This window comes from Morchella sextelata, assembly GCF_020137385.1.
Source record: "Morchella sextelata strain SCLS chromosome Unknown scls_14, whole genome shotgun sequence".
Taxonomy (NCBI): domain Eukaryota; kingdom Fungi; phylum Ascomycota; class Pezizomycetes; order Pezizales; family Morchellaceae; genus Morchella; species Morchella sextelata.
In genome coordinates this window covers 1,169,737-1,191,973 of record NW_025408629.1, presented here as the reverse complement: position 1 = coordinate 1,191,973, position 22,237 = coordinate 1,169,737, and the positions used below count along the sequence as shown (strand labels likewise).

The window sequence follows — 22,237 nt, the reverse complement described above, 5'->3', positions numbered from 1 at the left end:
CAACCGCCAACCCACTCAACCAACAAAGGGAATAAAAGAAATAACAAAAACGATAGGGACCAATTATATGCGCTCCGTTTTTCCCCATATAGAAAAAATCCAGAATAAAACAAGTGGAATAAATAAAGAAAAAATAGAAAAAAAAATAGACAAAAAAAATAGTTTTACCCGCTTTCCGGACGTTGTTGCCCCCTCCCAATAGGAATGATACACCCCACACACAAGAACCCTGTTTTCTCCCCCTCTTCCCCAAAATCTTTACTCCCGGCCAGAACCCTTTTTTAAAAAAAGAATTCCCCGAGCAATAAAAAAAGAAAGAAAGGGAAAAGCAATGCCCTCAGCCCCTCACCCCCTGCTTATCCCGGTCCTCTGGCAGCAATCGACAGTCAGCTGGTCGAACGGTTGTACCATCGACCCCACAGTAATTGCTACAGGACATCAAATATGCTCCGGACTATTGGCGGCTCTCCACCCCTCTGTGTAGGGCTCCTTGGGTCTGCAAAGAAGAATCCACCGGACCGCCGTATCGGCGCGCCGAAATATGCGCTGTTTCTCGGGCTCATGAAGGTCCCGCCTGGCGTAGGCGGCGGGTCATCGTCCTCGTTACCTACGGCCGTCGTTCGTCCAAAAATCTCCTTCTCAGCGCGCTGCACAAGGTAGGCTGCTGATGGCGGCATTGGTTGTGGCACAAATCCAGTTGCGCTCACACCCACCTCCTCTTTTTCCAATTCCCTTGCTGCTTCCGCCCATGATGGTGGCGGTGAATCTGCGCGAGGTGATTCTGATCGGCCCCGGACACAGTCTATTGAGTCCGAATCAGGCCACGACTGTCGCATATTCGAGGGTCCTGACTCCGTCCCCGGGATGGAAATCATCCCTGGCGGCGCCGAAGAAGGACCCGGCGAAACACCCGAAATAAACCCCCCATTTTCCGACCGAGTTCGAACCATCGCTGGGATTGGGTGATCTCTGGTTTTGCTGGGAGGCGGCGGTGACGGCGTTTTTCGCATTTCTGGTAATGGGGCGGTCTGCGGCTCTGGCATCGATTCGCTCTCTCGCTCTTCGTCCATTGTCCCAGCCCTTCCAAACCCATTCCTGTTCCCGCTCTTCAACACCAGTCCTCTAACTCCTCCGCTGGACTGGCTCCCCATCCTCCATCCTCCATTTCCCGGGCGTGTTCCATCGTTGTCGATCTTTTTCTTCCAGTCAGTCAACTGATAGATCAAGCCCATGTTAGGTCCGATCCATCTGCTCTTTCCCTTGACCGCTGCATACGCCTCCTGCATACTCTTTCCAGGGTTCTTGAACATTGAATAGGCGATAAGCAGTGTCGCAGATCTGCTGACACCGCACTGGCAATGCACCAATACCTTCTTTCCAGAGCTCGCCCTGTCGTCGATCAGGTTGACCAAATGCGGCAGATCGTCCAGGATGGGCGTGTTGTGGTCCCATGGCATGTGCACGTATTCCGGTTCGTTAGGTCTCAGCCTTCCGGTCGTTTTCACCATTGGTGAAAACAGCGCTTCCTCGAATGCGGTTGTGAAACTCGCTTCGGTGCAGGCTGTGTCAGGCGGCATAGTTCCTGACTCGAACCCACCAAACCGGGCGCTTACCGGGCCCCTGACGCCCTCCGAAAATGGGTTAAGAACTTCCCTGGCAACGTTCACAATTAGATCGAATTTTGACGCCAGCTCAGCGTCCGGTTCCGCATATAGATAAATGTTGGGCTCGAATATGCACACCGGTCCACTAGGGTAGGCAGGTGACTTCGCTTCGCCCGACCGAGGCTCCTCGTCCTCCTCCTCCATCTCGTGCAAAACATCCGGGCTCTTTGGAGGCGAGTTCGATATTGATGAAGACGATAATGAGGACGAAAGCGAATCCTGTGCTGTAAAAGTCGACAAACTTGGACGTGGGGGTGAGAACAGCCTTGACGGCCTCTGGAAGCCGGGTGTTGGTGGCAATTTCATGCCCCCGGGAACACCACCGTGCGCAGGGGAAAACAAGGACGGCGACGACTGGTGGTGTCGCAAGGCTGTGATACCCCCTGCAGGCGGACCTTGAACTGCCGTCTTCTCAGGCAAAGCACCGGGCAGCTTTATTGTCAGTCCAAGATTGCTCGGTCGCCTGCGAGGATTCTGTGGTGGTGGGGGAGGCTTGATGAACGCTGGAGAAGTTGGGGCCGACATTGATCGCGGGCTCTGGTTAACTATGTTGTTTGAATCACCAACAGCCTGTACTGGTGATGTAGCAACACTGAGTGGTTTTAATGACAAGTTCTTGGTATTCCGCGGCTTCTTGCTAGGTGATAGAGAGCGAGTATAGCCTGGCAATGGACTTTGAGGCACTACTCCCAGATCTTCGCTCTTTGACCTGAGGGCAGACAATGGCATCGCAGAGACCAGCGAATCCGGGGAGGACTCTGGTGTGTGGTCCTCCGTGATTGCTGATCCAAGTGTTGAGATAGTTGTAGTAGGTGACGAATTAGTTGATGATGAAGCTGATGTAGATAGGCTTCCTGACTGGCAGCGCTGTAAAGGACCGATTGAATCTTCGAGTAAACAGCTGTTGGGTCCCTTCTGGACTATTGTGTGTTGTGAGTGGAGAGATGTAGGTGAGCAACCAGACATATCTACGTCTATATCGAATATCGACACAAACGACGGTACTGTCGGCGAACTTGATGTGCCCGTGCCCGTGCTCGTGATTATCGTCGGCGCGGTAGGTGATTTGCAGAAGGGATAACGACGCTTCAGCGACAGTGACATATGCCGCGGTGAAAGCCTCGAAGGACTAAGAGCCTGAACCTTGAATGGGTTGGGGTTGTAGTTGTCCTGGGGGTCTGAAGGTGATGGAGGGTTTGATCGCGACACAAGGGTATAGGTCCGCTTTAATGAGGCTGGTGGGTCAGTCTTCGTTGAGGTCATGTGGAAAGGGTCCGCCTCGTGTGGATGAGTATGAGGGAAGTGGGAAGAGGCCGGGGAGGACAGGAGGAGTAGGCCGTCGCTCATTACAAGAGTATATACTGGAACAAGATATCTATGGTATGTAATGTAATGTGTGGTAGGTATGTAGGTATGTAGGTAGGTAGATATGATTTGTATGAAGGAATAGTAAAAAGGTAGTAAGGAAAATGTAGTGGGGGGTGAAAGTCGCAGCAGCGGGGGCGAGACGGTATACAAATGGAAAAGGGGTGTACCGAAGATCCTTTTTAACCAGATGCAAGTCAGGGTCCCTGGGATCTGGTCTAGCTGTGGCGCCTGTAGGGATGTCTTGCCACGCGCCCAATGACTCGAGTAGCAGTAAGGTGCAGGAGGAGGTTCCAAGAATACGGAAAGATGGAATATCTCCTTATCGAAGAAACGCTACTGTGACAAATGCCACGAAATAGGCACGAGAGGGGGTTGAACTAACAGGGGAGTCGTCAGCGGGGGATTGTAAATAGTAATAATAATAATTAACTGGAAGTGAGTATGTAGTAATTATAAGTGGAGTAAGGTAAGGAGGTAAGTTCGGCACCATAAAGAGTGAAGGGCCGGAAGACAAAAGTCAAGAGGTATGTATGCGGGAAGACGTATGGGTTTTTTTTTCTTGGGGATCAACTATTTACCTTGTTTGTTGCAGGGTTGTGAAGTGTGTATGCGTGTATATGCGTGCGTGGTAGAGGGTGTGGTGTGTGTCTGAGGCGGAGGTATCCAAGTATAAGCCTCTATCCAATCTCAAATGGCAGCTACCAAATCCCAAGAATAGACACACCAAAATTGGACCATTAGGCGGCAAACTCACCGCAAATCGAGAAATCCAGCAGAAAAAGAAAAAAGAAGTGGGTAAAAAAAAAAGTGGATCTCAAACTTCGCAAGTAAAGAGAGAGTCGCACGCAAAAGCCCCCGCGTCTGATTAATCCAAGTGCAGAATAGCGAGTAATAAAAATTAAGAATAACTCAAGGCTCTAAAATTTCTTAGCCACGGGTCCAGATAATAAAAATGAGCTTTGCCCTTTCTCACGTACAGTGTAGCTTTTTAGTTGCTAAATCGGAAAGCTGCCTCTCTTTCACACGATTTCGAGATATCCCCCGTAAATTCCGACAATAAAACGTGAAAGGTCGAATAATAAAGGTGAATGATTGAAGCCACGTAAGTTGCTATCCTGTCGCCGATAACTCAAGAGAAATCCGCGATGTAAAAGCCGATAGATCCCTTTTTTCCTTCCTTTTTTTTGTTTCCTTGTGTAAGGAAGAATAGTGGGAACAATTATGTTGAAAGGAGTGTATGGAACACGCAGTTCTTTATTTAATCCGTCGTGCGAAGAAAAACGTCCAGCGTTACCTCCTCTTCCCAGCCTATCAGAATTCAAATACTCCCACCGATTATAATAAGACTATATCTTCCTGCTTTTCTCACAGCCTTTTTTTTCCTGTGTATTATATGATGATTGTCTCTGACTCCCACCGGTAAGGCTTGTGGTTAATGACGTATTATCGCCTAGCTCTGCTGCAGCGTCTTTCTTCAAATATATCGATCTTTCCCTTTTTTTTTCTTGCTTCCCCACCGTAAAGTATCGGAGCAGCCGATCAAACTAATGGATTTCCTCTCAATATTGTTCCAACGAATCGAGGGATAGAGATTGGATTGGTTGTCTTGTGCGCCCCTTCACAGATGTTTTCCGTTGCTGGTACTGGTGCTGTTTCCGTCTGCTGAGTCGTGTGGGGTTGGTGGAAATTATGCAGGTCCAACAAAGAGACGGGGCAGGCAAAATTTCAAAATGGACAAGCCAACGATAGGGTCTAAAAGCGCATTCGATCCGTTAGATGCCACGACGAACGAAACCTCTGCAGTGGACAGGGTGGAAAGATAAAATGGCGAGTGATGTATGGAGGGGAAAGAAGGTGGTCATGGGGGGTTTGGAGGGGGAGGGGGGGGAGGCCTGGCGCGATTATGGATAATGGGAAATTCAACAAAAATAGTCCAACTAGGGAATGAATATGATGGGGACGGGGGTTGGTTTGAGTGGGAGGCTAGAGGAATGAATTGGGGGCAGTTTCTTCTTGTGATCGCAATTGTGATGGTTATTTTTTGCTCCCGCGCAATCGTCCCTATGCATTCTAACAATATGTGAAGGGGTCGGAGGGGAAGGAGGGGGGTTTGAGGAATGGCCTACCGTCGCAAGATTCTATTCAATGCGGAAGCAAAGAATTCCCAGGTCGGACAACAAAAAAAACCGAGTGGGGAGGAGAGGTATAAAGGAAGGAAAGGAAACACGAACGAGCCAGACTGACCAAGGTTGCTGACTGCTACGTCTGGCCTGAAGGAACAAAAGAGCAGAAGCGAGAAAGGACGGGGGGGGGTGGTGGTAGATGGAGAGAGGAGAGGTGAAAGAGGAAGGAAGGGGAGGCCGAGAGGGCTGGCTGGCTGTCCCGGGAATAATGATACTTACCACGATGGTAGCCGTAGGTAGGGGAGGAGGAAGGTTGTGGGAAAGAGACTCTCTCTCTCGCACAGAACTGCCTTCTCGTAATTGAGAAGGTATGTTTACGGTATAGAAGGTATGTAGGGTTAACCTAACAATCGTAAAAAAGTGACAGAACCTTTTCCACGATCACTCGTTTGACGTGATCTAGGACCAGCTAGCAAAATAAAAACTCTAGACCAGGTCACAGTCGCAACTCTTGAAAAAGTAAAGAAGGTTAAAAAAAAAAAAAGAAAAAAAAAAGGTGAAATCACGAAAACCAATCGTCTCTTGCTTGCTATCGATAGACAGAACCCACTCGCGCTACAAAGAATTGTTGGTAGAAACACTCCGATCAGATTTAGTTACTCTACTTGAAAGTACATTGCTGAGAGAAAATTACAAAGACCCTTAACTACATGTATCTCACCACGTGCACAACGAGAGCATCCCACCACCCACTTGCGCGAAACAAAATTCTGGTTTCTTTGCTTCTAACCTCTTTGTACCGGGTACAGACCCAGCCTGTTTCTCAAAACCTCGAGATGAGGGGGATTAATCAATAAATAAAAAATTTAATTCCTCATTGCCATCATCCATCATCATCAAGTGTTCCCAACAACCCGCAACAGCGACATGAGTGACAGTCAAAAATGCTCAGCAGCAGCTGAGGGAAAGAAGAAGAGGGTGGGTACCAAAAATAGTAGCGTCCTCCTGAATTTCATCCCGCCCGTGCATCACTGTGCTAGCTTGCACAAACCCTTACCCCCTCCCACCACCACTAACAACCACACCCCTCCCCACATCCCGAACCGTTTGTGCCTGTGAGACTAGGCCAGAAATGGACTGCGCATCTCCGTGTTCGGAAACTCGCTAACGGTATGTCCATTGGTGCTCCATCTTGGTCGGGTTTCAGGTCTTTCCACGTCGTCCTCGACGGTGGTGACTTCATGTACGCTAGCAACGGTACTAAACCTCCTGCCTGGTCCCTGGCGCGATGAGCTTTCATCGGTGGATCCATCCAGGTTAACTAAAACAACTTCTTCTCCTTAGTATGGCTCAGTTGAACTTTCCTACAACCTCAAACAACAAGTCCCAAAATGGTCTTCTAATAACTTCTTGATATCTGCATAGAAACATATCATATAGCCCTGAATCAGTTCTAGAATGTCGATCTCCTTCTTAGCCGAGAAAGTGAATCCAAAAGGAAAAGAAAGAAAAAAAAGTAATAATATCCGTTTCGAGAACACTTCATCTCGTTTCGAAATCCTGTAACCCAATCAAAACCCTTGCACGCCGAAACTGACCCTTTTGTTTCCATCCACCTCGGTCATCACCTTATTTGCTGGTCTGGGAAGGAGAGACTCTCCCTCCCGGCATGAGCTGTAAGGTACACGAACAGCAGCATTAATCAGACCCACGTTTTTTTTCAATCAATCAATCAATCTCGCTTACACCTCGCGATCTGTAAATCACTCTAAAAAAACAAGCAATACCCTTCCAATACGTCCATCTATCCATACCTATACCCACTCTCAGGGTGCCCGTATTCCAGCTAATAGGATCATTCCCACCCACTGATCTGTAAACGCTGCTGTCACCACCTACCTCTGTAGTGGGCAACAGACGAGCGAACAAGCTACAACCTTACCCAGCCTCCCATCACGTTCGTCCCGACTCCCGAAGTTTGAACACGTTTGACAGATTCAAAGGTCGGCCATCCGGTGGGTAGGGACAAACCATAAAAATATACCCGGAAATGTCCGTGCGGGGTCCGGGGGTCCTATTGGTAATTCCCCTACTATTCTATTCAAGTTGTTTCCCCTTTTTCTTCTGCTTCTTGGCTCACTCGCTCACTCTGATATTGGGCAGTTACCATTGGTAGTACTTGCTACTCATAGTAAACTTTGCCCACGTGCTATCCCATAATACCATACCAGTCACGGCCTCAGAGTCCCGTCCGACCTTTAAGATATTTAAACGTAAAAGTAACAATAATAGTCCGGATCATGATGAAACTGGAAGATTTCAGGCTTACCTGGTATTGAGTGTGCCTACATATTCGCGTTATTTTAGTGTGCATGAAGTGAACTCACTTCACACGCTTAAGACACATCAGAGGTTTCCTCACGTTTAAGCTCCAATCGTCATCAGACACTGGCTAGAGTAGATACCTAGCTTGTCGAATGGCCAGAGTACTAGGTAGATACAAAACAGCCGGCACGGACTTCCTGTTTTGAACTGAGCACACCGGGGACAGACGACATTGAGGCCGTGAAACATGCGCTTCCAAATCTCCATCATCGATCTCCGTGGCAGTATGTATCCAGTTGACGGAGAATACCATGCCGAATTTCCCATGTCTTTCTTCGGTGTTTGTCGGCTCCGGAAATATCAAGTATTTATGAGGGACGGCGGAGTTCCACCCAAATTGCGAACAATTGTTAGAGTCCAGAGTGTGCATGTAGGTTAGTAGTTATGGCATAAAATTGCAGAAATAAACTTTGATTTCCCCGGAGATAATCCGAGCCGTAGACACACATTAGACGATACAGACTTTAGAGTACTTACTTGATACACTTGGGAATTCGATTTGAGCGCCAAGTTCCCGGTAGAATTCCCAACATCTCACCGAGGTTGTGCTAGCTAGCTGATATTATGCTGCGGGATGGATATCTCCCAGCACCTGCAGCCTTGGGATCTCAACGCTTTTCATCACCTACAGGAAACAGTAAAAGGTTAACTCTATCTAGGTTCGAGAAACCCCACGGTAGGTTTGTAGCTGTGGCGTAGTCACTACGCCGCCACGCGGACCCCTCGTTGAACGCCATCCCTCTAGCTCTCTCAGCTGGAGTTGGTAACCAACAAAGAGAAAGAAATGTCTCATGCGTCCGACTAGGTAGGTGGTAGAAGCGAATAAAGGATTCGTCAATCGGAACCTGTGGCGACGATTGGCATTTGATAGACGCCGGCGACTAGAGCAGAGCCGGTTTTTGTCAGGGTGATCTACTGGTCAGGTTGTGAGTACTACCGGCGGTTGCGTAGATCTTCCAAGTTTAAAGTAGTGTGGAGGTGGGTGAGTGATAGTTAATGACGCCGACTCCGGAAACAACCCCCACAAACGTTTCCCTGGTTTTCGATCTTACTACTTCACCGCACCCCCTCAACACAGACCTCTATGGGGGCTAAACCATGGGGTTATGCAGGTCAGACCTTAAGGGTGTTGGGCATTGCATAAATTCACATACCGCAGAGATTGCTTCGATACCGGTACTTCAGAGCTGCTGCTCGTACACGGGCACCGAACTACATGCAACCCTAGGCACACTCTCTCAACTAGAGAAACATTATCATTAGAACGTAATAACCGAAAGGAGAGGTGCATAAGTAACCCAGGCCCTCAATCTGCGGCACATCACAGCGTGTCAGCCTTGACCCATGGTTCTTGCTCCTACAGGAACATTGAAATACTTACCGAAGTAACAATATACAAAGCTTGTACTTTTTGAGACTACTCTCCCCCCCCAAATCGCTAAACACTCCGTGCGGGAGCTGAAGTAGTACGTTTCACAGGGCGCGCCGTGCGTGCGTGTATTGTGGAGTGGGTACGTATCGGTAGAGCAATGTAGAGTGTAAAACTCGGTATTCCAGCTCTGCGTGTCTACCTACCGCTTTTTCAGGGTATATATATTGAAAAAGGTTTTTCCGCACGCAAAATATGCAGGTTCTACCCTGATAAAGTAGATAAATTAGGTGGGTTGTTGACGGGCGATTACTCTGCCGGTTTCTTCCCCCCCCCCCCCTCGATTGATTGTCGAATCGATAGATATCTCGAACTTGACTACAAAACTCATGAGAAAGCGCCACCGCCGTTTTGAAGGCAAAGAACCTGGGCATCATAGCCGAGGCACTGCTTGAGTAAGCTTCTTTGGACAAGGAGATTAAATTCATCGTATTCGAGATGAGTACCTCAGGCTATATGCGCGTTTAGAGCCTGAAATATCCACCTACAGGTCAATTAGCAATTAACCCTACTCAGAAAGGAAGGGAGCGCTAGCTAAGTTGAAATCATGGATAAAGTGGTTTTGGGAACTTTTCGGGGGTCTTTTATGTGGCTCGTGATCCCAATTAAAGTTGATATAAATATTAACTGACCTGTATCATTTCCAAATCTGCGTGAAGTGCACATTATTAGGAATTACCCCATCCAGTACATACTCACTTCCTAAAGGAAATCTCCGACACGGACCAACGGTTAGGCGCCGCAATATCGCTTTGGCGCTGATTTGCGTGTTGTATTCAATTCTACTCTACTTACGCAAATGACGGAGAGTTTTAAACAGCCGCTTGCCTACCCGCAGATACAGTGCCGGAAGGGAAGAACCTCTCTACTGACTTGGCATTGCCCGTTGTTGTTTCTCAAAACCTTCAATGGCATGTTAGTACTAGTACTAGTATCTACAGCAGCATACTCGATTTTCATATTAATATGGGACAGGCCATAGGTTGAAGAGGCTGAAAAGGTAAGGCACAATTTTGAACAATAATAATCGTCCCATAATCGCGCGGGGCGGGAGAAAGGCAGATATCGGCTCCGGCTGATCATCCAATGTCTCGGCAAACTTCTTTCTATACTTTTTGCCGTCTGTATTGATATCTTCTTCACTATTGATGTGCTTGGCCGTTCATGGGTTTAGTTTGTTATGTACCCGGGTACATATCTTTTGCCTGTCCTCACCCCTATTTCCGCCGCCGCACCTCCCGCTGTAAGCTTCCGAATCCTTGGATCTCCTATTAGTAAGATAAGATGAGGTGGGCCTTCTTGTGCGTATCAATTTCCCTACCTCGAGATACTCCATTCATTAGTACAGGTCCAAGGAATGTCGATCATACCCGAGTCTGGGGCTGATTCGAAAGTAATGTTTCTAAATATAGACGAATATATATAAATATGCCAACAGATCAAATCAGATGCGTGATTGAAGCATCTCGTGCTCTTGCACTTCCGATGAGGCCCTGATTGTGAATGAGTGATTTACCTCTCTCTCTAGATCCAGATCTCGATTTCTCTACATAATTTAACTTTAGAGACACGGCGGCCTAATGACCGCCTATTGTCATGAACCCTGGGTTGTTGGTTTTTTCGAGCAATGCGATGTGTTCGGGTTGCGCAATTCCGCACACGCGTTTTCTATAGACTGGGCACTCTTCCTTTCCTTAAAGATTTATTGGGCTTATTTAGAGTAGTTAAATTTGATGTTTGAAATCAAGGGGGTGGAAGTTACGTCTTACAGCCTCCGGCGATCTGCGGGGGGCAGTCGGGGCCGCCGTCAGGTAAATGGTATCGTGTCGGAGAATTAATTCTGGATAATAACGGGACAATATATGCGAGCCTCATGTACTCTAAACATCATAAACTAATGTTGAATAACTGTAGGGCTGACTCCTGTACTTGGAGGTGTCAGGTCGGGTATGATGTTCCGAAGTAAAATGGAACTGCGCTTTTTCTGTTGGCAGGTTCACTAGATCCTGTATCTACTAATGACCCATAACGTCGGATACGAGTCACTAGAGTACTCTACAGGCGTGCTTTACTGGTCAGAATCCTCATACCTTGTATTTTTAGGGCACGATGTTTTATGCAAGGGAGTAGTGACCGGCGACCACATTTGGTGCGCCAAGACAGTTTTCTACTATTCTCTAGGCTAGTTAGTAAAGTAAGTGCAAGTATACATGTATCGAAGTGACGTACCAATTAGGGCCAATGATAGTGACGCGCGCGGTTGCTAAATTGGTTGTCTATTTTCAGTGGTCCTCTCGCAAGATATCAAGACGGACAACGTGCAGCTAATAACAGTAAGTTTGTTCTTGGCTTTTTAGAAAATATGATGTCCTAGTGCACATAATCAGCTTATAAATATATTAGAATGGAAATTCGAGTCTTCAAACCTTTAATCACGGGGTCATATTGCCTAATGATAAACCATGGGAAACTTGGCCATAGGTAAACCCTACACATTCCACATGGAGTGGCGGAGATGTCCTGTGCTCCCCCCTTGAGATTTCTTTTTAGAAAACTAGAGATACTAGGTGGTAAACCAGTGAGAAGAGGCGCCAAATTCCGATGGGTGCCTTGTAAGCTGGCCTTCAATGGATGTTGACCATTATTCATTATGACGATGACGATGATGATGAAGAAGAAGAAGAAGAAGAAGAAGAAGCGAAGACTGTAAGGGGTGCTCTTAGTTGTAGCTACATTTACATGTAGATGTGTTCTCTGAAACGTGTTTCCATTATAATTACGCGGATCACTTTACGCTAGTGACGTCCTGAAGATGACGCGGCATTCCGGGATTTTTGTTTCGACAACGACGCAGCTAGAGTATCGCTCTACCCAAAATTGGCCCATTCTTATAACAAGAGAGCTAAGCAAGGCTTATAGATGAGACTTCAATAGCGGGTAAAGTTAGATTCAAGTCATGAAGTATTATAAGTGATATCTTCACAGATTATCACTCGCACAGGAGCTCAAACACCTTTTTTTTTTTTTTCAACATCCGGTAAGCTAAATTCATGATAAGTTTTTTCAATCCTTCTATAGCCACTACTTACTTCTTTTCGATACAAGGGAGACTTGAAGTGTTCGCGTGGATGATCTCGCGTCAGAAGGCATCACTCGATTGGAGTCAACTAGCAGTTCTACAATATGTGGTTTCCACAATACTGTCTACAGCCTTCAAACGTCCCGAGAATTCTCTATTGAGCTTTCTAAAGCTAATGTTCTACGTAGAGACGTAGTGTCGACTGAACTGATGTACTATACATAAGTATGTCGTTGGTTTGTGAATCATGTACTATCACTCGATGGTTGGTTAGCGGCACACTTCCTGTTGCCTTTCCGATGAGTTTCCTGCATGCGCTCCTGCTCACCAACTTCGACACTTTGAATGAAGTTCCTACTCCCTGCACTTGTGCCCAGGGCTTGGTTGGAGAGGAAGGTGGGGATCTGACTTACCTTCCCATCGTCACTTCCCTTCCCATCGTCACTTCCCTCGCCATCATCGGCACTATCCCGTTATCAGTATTATGCGCTGTCCGCCTCCCGTCACCCTTTACTAACTTGTATTGCAGACCATCGATCGATCGATTCTTAAAGTCGTTGCCGTTAATAGGAAATGTGGAGTCTTCGATCCGCTGCTAGCTGATGACTACTGTGCCGCTAATTTACTAATATCACTATATGTATGTGATATCGTCAATTTCCGTCCTACGGTAGAATTTGGTATTTAGAACATTGATTGATAGAGGAATCGGGGTGCGTGTGTGTGGCGTGGGAACATCATTAGAGGTACCGAAGGCGGCCAGTAGGGTGTGTTGGAAAGCCACCTGTAAGTTCACTAAGTACATAAGAAGAGGGGGACCGTACGTCAATATTAGCGAGTAGGTTGAGGTGTAGGGAGAAGAAACGCCCCAATGAGCTTCTGACTTTTCCCCCGCACGAGGCATAGATTTCCCCATATTGATTTGATGCCTTTCTTTACACAACAACTCGATTCATCTATTGATAGATTACTAGGAGTATATGATAACACAAACTGCGACATAGAAGCCGGTCCACCGCAAACTTCATTAAAGCACAGTGAGAACTGGGGAAAATGGAGACTTACAATCAGCACAACCCTTCAATAGGAGCCCTACTGTGTTGATCAACGGGAGCCACATTGTAACTGTCTAGAGAGCTCCAGACCCGTTAAAAGTTGTATGCTCTAATCGACCATCTGGCTCTCTAGCAGTTGAAGAACATATACTAGTGCCAGAGGTGTGCCCATCTGTCGAACATCCAACAAGCATCATTTTCTACTATTGCCGAGGGTACAACTGAGCGAGTGGAGTCTTCCTATCCTCGGAGCGCACGTTAACTACGTATGTTACTAAACAATATCAGATACAAGTATCTATATAACCCCCCAAAAGCCAACAATATTCATTCGAGGGTCGATATTCCTTCCAAGTCTAGAGAAAGATCTTAGTCAAATGCACACAGGCCTCTTTCTTCCCCTCAATTTATTTGAGCATATTTGGATAGGGCCACTTTTACATGCTAATCATAACTACATGTTAACTAGAGTACATGTAACCGCAAATCACAATCGGAACATGACGGGAAGTGAATACATGTAGTTAGTGAGAATTTATGGGTCAATTCACTAGACTTCTATTAGGAAAGCATCGAGATCTACACCCGCAACTACTCACAACAGGCCTGAAGTACCCGAAAACGCAGCTGCAAGGTTTTGATGTATTTTTGAATTCTACTCCAATGGAAATTGCAGATTGGGGCTTGCATTTTCGGGTACTTGTTACCTGCTGCGAGTACTGGTACCTTTACTAATGTACCTCCCGACGTCTAGCTTTTACCGATGTGCTTACTAGCACGTACTCCTAACCTTGTAAGGCTCGAGAAACTCTCTTTGCGTAGCTATTTTCTATCAGAATATCACCACCCCATAGTAGCGCCATACATACATCTAGGAGCGGCGCACGCACCAGGAATATCAGCGGTCTTTCTTGTAGCAGTTGGCAACCTTACACTGACGCTTTGATTTAATCCCCAGGAGCTATTAGTAGCACTAGCTACACCAATTTATCGGCCTCTATCTCATCCCTTAATCTGTCTCGGGGTTCGGAAGGTATTAGGCCCGCCGGTGGCCGGCCGGCCCCAGCGGAAGATCGGGATCCCTGGAGGAGATAAATACGAGTTACAACGCTACACGGCAATATCTTTGTGGCGATTAATTCCTGATATAGAGAAGTACCGCTGTGATTACATGTACATTTCTAAAGGCGTCAAAAGTGGAAAACTATAATTTGGGGCGGTGTATTAAATAACTACATATTCGTACTGACGGGACCCGGGAAGGTTATTAGGGCTATTATACCTTTAGTTCATTTGTTGCTTGATGTCTTTCGATTTTCTTATTCCTGAATTGCTCATATACTTTTATAGCTACCTGTAGAAGATAGAATATTGCATATTCAAAAGTGGATTTAATAACGTGTAGGACATGAGCAATCACAGGATGGGCTCTTTAGCTATGATTGGTACTGCAAGGGCCTCTGATCCATCAAACATCCAATGGTACAAAATTATACTATGACTCATCCGGTGTTCGTAAATTGGAAGGATATGGTCTCCTGACCATAGAACAGATGTTATTGTAGTAACTTCTCTGCATGCTCTAGACGCGATCCCAGAGGTATGGTTAAACTGGGGGGATGATTAATTCCACCTAAATTTAAGAGAATAGCTATAGGCTCTATTCTTTGCAAGAATATAGAGAACCGTTTTTAATTGTCAGGAGTCACCAAGAGTGCTGTTTTGTTGAAGTCGTTTTCGATTTTATAAGGAGTTAGTCATAACCCCCAGGTTAACCATACCCCAGAAGTACGTCTACCAGCCTTTTGTGCTCGAGAACTCTGCCCCTGTCACATAGGAATACCTCCGTGGAAACGTCAGAGATCGTCGCCCTTGCATTCCTTGTGCCCTTAATCTAGATCAAGGTGCCTGGCCGGTCTCTGCTGAAAGCAGACGCCTGGTTTGTTGGGAAGTCATGGCCGTGTGGCGTTGCCCCATGAAGAAGTCTTAATACCCTATAGCTGTACAGACCTCAATATACAGAGCAGTATATATAGAGAGGGAAGAGTCTATAAACTCTGAAAGATGATTTGCAGGGAAATACAGGCTTGGCAGGGACGATTCCTTTCTGCATTTCATTCTCTATTAATATATCAACGTCAGTGCTCAGTCATGCATACGACCACCATGACACCGCAAAGAATCCCCACCAGTAAAACGTTATTCTCCAGAAGAGCCAGAGAGGGAAACATAATTCGCTCCCACATAATTAAGGCTAAGGTTTGATTTGCGTTGCGATTCCACTTCTAGCTGTCCAATCCAGCCAGCAAGCAGCTCGCAGCCCCCATAGCAATTAGTTCGTCGTTTTATCCTTCATGCCAGTCAGCACCAGCTTCCCCTCAGCTAGCTGAGTGTTTCTTTTTATTCTAAGGATCAAGCTGTTCGCACCGGCAAAGCCGGCAGAGAGAAATCTTGTTTCCTAGACAACATTCTGCTGTCTCACCTCATACATATCCTCCTTATTAAGCTTTGTCGTTGTCGACAAAATCCCATGTGAAACCCACCGGCCCATTTGCGTGGATCCCATAAAACAACGTGGCCTTCCCCCGCGAGTGAGATCTTGGTTGATGGTGGGTGGGGAAAAGAGCTTATCGCTGGGTCTTACTTCGGTTGTGGTGGGAAGGTTGGGGATCTTCACGATGTAATAACCTTCCGAGACAATAACTAACGACAGTCCACTCGGTTTCTATTCCAGCTGTACCTTATCTTTGTCTCTGGGACTCGACTCGCTCATGTTGATGTCATGGATTGGTCAATAACAAGTGACGATATTCAATGTTGTGGAAGGAGACAATCAACGCATATGGGATTTAGTTAATCGAAATGTGGTATATTTATTAAACAACAGTAGTAGTAAGTAAACTTTAACCAATCTCCCTTCTCATCTTGTGATAATGAACCCATAACTCCGGCCTCCATAAACATAGGCCCATCCAACATAAGTATACCAGCAAAAACCCGCATAGTAGTAAATTAAAGATCAAGAAACATCAAAGAATGAATCGAATCCACATTGTATTTTTCCGTAAAAAAAGAACAATCTTCTCTTTTTTTTGTCCCCACTTCTTCTTCGTTGAATTTCCTCATACGTCTCTTCCTCTCATGCAATGAATGCAATTGCAAATTTCCCAGTTTAACATAACGAAAACCCGTAATCGACTCCAGTTCCCATCTTTGCGCTGAAAAAAACAAAAAAAAAAAAAAAAAAAAAAACGAGGAAATACGAGTATAAAAAAAAAGTAAACAAAAAGAAAGAACTCTCAAAAAAAAGTAAACTAAAAAGTCTTTACACAGAACGTAACAAATTCTAGTAGGTATTGTTCTACCAGAGAAACCAAAAGCAAATCTTTTGAAAAGCCTAGGCACGATGAGAAAAGTAAGTAGAAAGGGAGAGAAAAAGCAACAAAAGAAAGAAAAAAGAAAAAACCTAAGTCCCCAACTCGCCAAAACGAAACCCCATTTCCAAGCAAAAAGAAGCAGAAAAAAAGCAAAGGAAAAGAAGCAACGAAAAGCTAGTTTTATCGATGACCTTGCACCCAACCTCGCGCCCAGTCGCCAGGTCCAATCCCGTCTAGAATGGAGACAAACGCATACACATCTTCCCTGTACTATACATGTCCTGTGACGAAGTCGCGCGTTCTTCCCCTTTCTTTTCTTTTCTTTAGTCTTCTTTTCTAGAGCTGGCCAATACAGGTGATTCGGCCAAGAGCGCTTCCTCCGGTCCAGGAAGATCTGCAAACCAGGGATGGGCCAGAACCTTTTCGATTGTTGGTCTTCGCTCAACGTCGCGGTCGAGCATCAACCGGATTAAGTCGAGCGAGGTCTCAGACATGACGAAGGGAATCCGGAGTTCGCGATCCATAATTTCATCGATCTTTACATTTCGATTAGAAAGTAATCCTGAAGAATTATTTTTAGAGTGACTCACGTTGTAGAACGGGTTCTCCTTGTAGCAGATGGTGTAGAGTAAAACACCCAACGCCCAAACATCTTGTTCTTTGCCCTTGTAAGATTTTCCGGCGAGGACTTCAGGAGCAGCGTAGTCTAAGTTATTGTTAGTCAATTTTTATTTCCCTCAAAATTCGCAGGAGTCAACACATACCAATAGTACCAACGAAGACATCAAAAGGCCCGTTCCGAATGTAAGCAGCGCTTCCGAAATCGATGACCTTGATGTTGCCCTCGCCGTCCAAAACCACGTTCTCATCCTTGATGTCTCTGTGCACAACACCCGCTTTGATATGCAAATGATGAAGTGCCCTAGCCACCTGCACGAAGATGCTTCTGCACTCGTCCTCGTCCATGTTGACCTTCAGCTCGATGTAGTCGAACAAATCCATTCCAGGAAGGCCGTGAGGGACCATCTCGATGTAGTAGTTGATGTCGTCCTCAAAGAAATCGGTCATCTCGACGATATTGGGGTGCTTAAGTCCGTCTCTTCGTAGGTAGTCCAGAACGTGAATCTCCAAAGGAACAGTTCCAAGTCTTCGGTCCCGCGTCCATGTATCGACGAGAATGCGGCGTTTGGTGACATATTTGAGGACGACGCGCTTTGCATGGTTTCTCTTGTATCTTGCAAGCTTGACTTGACCATAAGCTCCCTGGCCCATTTCCTCCAGGATCACAAAGTCTGAGATAGCCTTCTTTCGTTTAGACATTCCGATAGATGCAGTTGAGGGTACGTGTTTGAGGGTGGTGGGGGACGGACACTCGTCGTCGGAGCTTGGTGGGGTTGGGGACTGTTGAATGGCGTCGAGCTCCCTTAATAGACTGGCGGGAGAGCCTGGGTCCTCAGGTGAGTTGGGAACTGTGGGGGTGCTCGGCTGACCTGGGCTAGGTCTCTTGGGTGGTGTCAGCGGTCGTCGAGAAGCTGCAGAGGCTGGATCTACGTCCAGGGATGCCGCGTGTAGGTGTCGGGAGTACGTGATCCAAAGTGCGTACACAAGCTGGCCCTTCTCTGTAGTACCATTTCGCTCATCCTCATCATCTACAATCATGACCTCTTCCCTATCTTTTGATTCTGACATCACAACCCTCATCTGAACATCTACCTTCAACTCCGCGCCATCACGATGCCTGGCGGGAAGACCACTTGATTTTGAGAAAACTGCGATCGCGTCCTCCTTGCCATCCCTCAAAGCAATCATAGCCTTTGCTTTTCGGAAGGAATGCTCAGGGATGACCATACCATCTACGAGATTAACACCGTCCTCATCTACGAGGAACCTGAGAATTCGGTCGAACTGCGGAATCAACTCGTTGATGTCGAGCCCAACCGGTGTCAACTGCCCAAAAAGCGCAGCAGAAAACACAGCATTAGAGCTCGTGATTCTCAGAGTTGAAGCCGAGAGCACGATGATACCGGCAATGTGGGGGAACGACGAGACTCTAAGGGCTTTTCGGTCAGGTAAAGGCTCGACACCGCAGGGAATCGCCATTCCATCTATGCTTATCGCTGTAAACTGATGAATCATGGCAGTCTGATCCATGTCGACGCATCCATCAGCTCTCTTGGGAATCATCGGAATCATGTCAGAAACGTCGACACCAGTCTCGGGAAAAGTCTCCTCTCCAAAGATGTTCTTGACGTTGCCGGTGAAGCGCATGGCCATTCCTTTTGTGCCTTCCTCCTCTGAAACGTACAAGAATGCTACATCCTCGCTGATCTCCTCCAAAACCCAGATTAGTCCTCCCTTCTTCTCCTTCACCCACAAACTGGCGGCTCCGGTGTTACCGTTCCGCTTTTGGATCGGTACGACGTCCCCGCATAGAATTACTCCCCTCGACTTGTTTTGTGGATGGTGAAGGGTTACGTTTCCGCCATTGGGTAAGTCGCCATTTTTCCGTGGGGAACTGGTATAGAATACATCGGTCTTGGATCTCCTGTTTCCAGCGAACGTGCCATTCTGTAACATCGCTCCGGTGACGTTCGGTGACCCGTGATGGCTGTGGGGGTAGGGGAACGACATTGAGGAATTCTCTCCAGAATTAAGTTTAGCTGCGAGCCACTCCCGGCGCTCCTCCCTGACAACCTCCAGAATCCCAATCTTCCGAACCTCAGCTTTGGTGACACCGAAAACCAGGCAAGCCAAATCGTTGGCGGCCAAGATTGTCCAGGGGTGGTGCGCTTCGGTTGTGAAAATCGCTTGTGACGCAGGAGTGTACCGGCTTGTATGACCGTGGACGGAGGATTTGCTCATCATTGGTCGCGGGCCCATCCCGTTCGCAGACATTGGGACATCGGAGGCTAGGTACGGCTGTGCGAGTGCCTCGTAAAGCTTCGTCTGCACCGTTAGAGGCGTCGTATCGGTATAGGTCCTCTTCAGACTGGCTCTTCGAGTCGGAGGTGGGGAGCTGTGTGAGGTTGATGTCGACTCGTTGGTTGTGGAGCGGGATGTGCCCTCAGATCTAGCCCCCATTCCGTTGATAGAGCTTGCAGATATAGTCGCGCCAATTCCCCTCTTCTCCTTCGAAGAAGCCGTAGGTCCAAAACTCTGCTCAAAGGGATTCCCATCTACCTCAGCAGGCCCCGTGATTGGCCCTGACATCAGTGGGGTGTTCTCCTCGGACAAAAGCTGAGCTTTTTGCAGCAGATCTATTATACTTGCTACCTCGTCGTCACCATCGATCCTGGCTTGGGCGGACGCTATCATGGGGGATTGCGTTCCCCATCCCAGTTTGTCCCTCATGAATTCAATACTTCGCTTAAGGATGTTTTGTCTGCTATGGATGAGATCTTCAGACTGATTTGCAAACGAGAATGAATGTAGCGACTCTGTTGGAAAGCGTGCAAGGTCCTCGCATGACCCCAGCGTTGGCGAGGTGGGGAATGAGATTGAATTTACTCGGGTTCCAGGCACTGACTTTGAGTGCATGGAATTGGGGATAACGAAGGTCTGCGCGCCAGGAGGGGGGGCCACTTGCTGTCGTATCCGTCGTAGGCCGGAAGTGTACAAATGGTCACCTTCACCAATGGCTACTGGACTACTAGAAATACAAAAGAAGAAAAAACCGTTCAGCTTCTCAAGAGCTCTAGAAATTACCTCCAATGGATTGAGGATAGACAAAAAAAAAGCTTATGAGAAACAACAACATACTGAGATAAGGGATCGACGATCCGTTGTGGAGCACCAGAATCTATCGAGAACCGTATCCTTGGGCGAACCGATAAAGAGCCGGCGTCGTTACCGCTGGGGGGGAAATTAAGGCTGGCTGATTTTACTGGTGGAGTAGATTTGGGTCGAATGATCTCGCCCAAAGAGTCTGAGCCTTCGCCTGCGTTGGGGGGAAGTCGTCAGCATGGGCCGTTGTCGATAAGCAAGTACATAGAGTTGTGATCGTGCATGTACAACATGCCGTACATAGGCCACGCACTCTGCGGGGGAGAGACAGACAAGAGAGCGAAGGAAGGGGGGCGGGGGAGGGCAGCAGCTTTCTTTCCATATTTTTTCCTTTACCACCCTCTGAAAAAGATAGAAAGAATAGTTATTGGGGAAATGAGATATTTGGGGGAACACTGTCTCTCTCTATCTTGTGCTCCTCTCTTTCCCAGGGCACTGGCACTGACATGGAACAAAAAAGGTGCACTTTACTCCCAACCACGGAAAATAATGTTGAGACTCACCATTGCGATTATTCGAGACTGTGAGTCCTTCCATTAAATACTCTCAAAGCTAGAAGACTCGAATCTCGAATTGTAGAATTGGTGGTAAGAAAAACGACGCAGAGAGCCAAGAGAGAGTTCCACGAATCTGTTTCTCTTGCGATCTGTGCTGTCTTTCCTATCACTTTCTGTAAATTGTCTTTTTTGTAATCTTTTTTCTTCTGTTCGTCGCGCGGGTTGGTAAAGGGTAATGTATGATACAATAAAAAAAAACTGAAGAAAAGGTCCGCAGGATGGGTTCAGGATTATATCGCCTTGCTTAGCCGGCCGGTTTTGTCGACGGGAGATTTAAAATGCAGGCTGTCTATGTAATTCAGAAGGGATGGTGGGTAAGATATGGAGGGCCGGGAGAGGTGGGGGGGAGGGGGGCTTATGGATTATGAGTGGGAGGTTGGGGGTGACCGGGGGGGGGGGGGGGGGGGGGGCAGTGATGGTGTATGGCTGTCTGTCTGGCTGGCTGGATTATTGATTGATTGATAGACAGGCGGAAATGTGGAGTGCAGTGAGTGAGTGCCAGTGACCGTAGCGAAAGTTTTAATCTGCACTGATTAGAGAGTGAAGTGAGTTCTATTGTATTGTTGTTTTTTGCTAATGCTACTCTGCGGGTACTGGTTGATGCTGCTGCTGCTTGGAAGTCTTGGTTGAACACTGGGCAGCGGTGGCAATAGATCAGACGAGTGCAACAAAGACGGCGCCTATGACGGGGATTATGGGAGTATGCGAGGTGGAGAGAGGGAGGTATAGAGGGAGGGAGGGAGGAAGATTGAAGATGGGGGATGGGGGATGTGAGAAAGAGAGGTGGTGAGAGAGGAATAGAAGGATGGATAGATCGTGAGCGTGATGTGTTGTAGACAGTTGGGACTATAGGCGCCAGATGATAGAGTCACAGAAAGAAGCGTGAACGAGTGAGTGTGCCTGCTTGTTGTGCAGCGCGGCGTTCTCTCTCTAGGTTCTCTAACTATCACTCACGCCCTCACTCACTCCGTATCCGCGGCGGTGGTAGCAGGCAGGTATCAGGCAGCGGTAGTAGTGAGAGAGAGTGGTGGACCAGGCAGGACCTAGCGGTGGCTGGCGTCTTACTTACTGTGGGCAAGCAGAATACTTACTTGCCTTAGTGCGTGCCTGCTTGGGTTGTGGGGAGAGAGACAGACACAAAGAGGCTCTTTGCTTGAACGGCCCCCCAGCCCAACCCAGGAATAGAACTGAATGTAGCCAAGCGAGGGTGACGGATAACTGACGGATTCAACGACTAAAGGCCGGCCGGGCAACCACCCGAGAGACCTGGGGAGCAGGAGCAGGAGTAGCAGGAGGAACGGTACATCCAGAGCTACCCACTGCCGTAAACCCCGAATGATATTGGGATTAATTCTCACTGAGGAAGGAGAAGACTCGCAAACGAGTTAGGCCCAATGTTTGGAACGACTTGATAAAA

General features: G+C 47.3%; 3 protein-coding genes across 3 annotated transcripts; all 3 read right to left on the bottom strand.

Annotated features, from left to right (window-relative positions):
- Positions 1-428: 428 nt before the first annotated feature.
- Positions 429-3,011, bottom strand: H6S33_003182 (uncharacterized protein; the record flags this gene model as incomplete). The annotated part of the gene is made up of 1 exon (XM_044834543.1): positions 429-3,011. One exon carries the CDS (start codon positions 3,009-3,011, stop codon positions 429-431), a length of 2,583 nt encoding a protein of 860 aa, XP_044692389.1.
- An 8,311-nt stretch (positions 3,012-11,322) lies between these two features.
- On the bottom strand, positions 11,323-11,618 carry H6S33_003181 (uncharacterized protein; the record flags this gene model as incomplete). Its single annotated transcript, XM_044834542.1, has 2 exons — positions 11,323-11,339; positions 11,396-11,618. The coding sequence occupies 2 exons, from the start codon at positions 11,616-11,618 to the stop codon at positions 11,323-11,325; spliced, it is 240 nt and encodes a 79-aa protein (XP_044692388.1).
- A 5,185-nt stretch (positions 11,619-16,803) lies between these two features.
- Positions 16,804-20,800, bottom strand: H6S33_003180 (uncharacterized protein; the record flags this gene model as incomplete). Its single annotated transcript, XM_044834541.1, has 5 exons — positions 16,804-17,016; positions 17,071-17,186; positions 17,245-20,129; positions 20,240-20,417; positions 20,767-20,800. The coding sequence occupies 5 exons, from the start codon at positions 20,798-20,800 to the stop codon at positions 16,804-16,806; spliced, it is 3,426 nt and encodes a 1,141-aa protein (XP_044692387.1).
- Between the last annotated feature and the right edge of the window lie 1,437 nt (positions 20,801-22,237).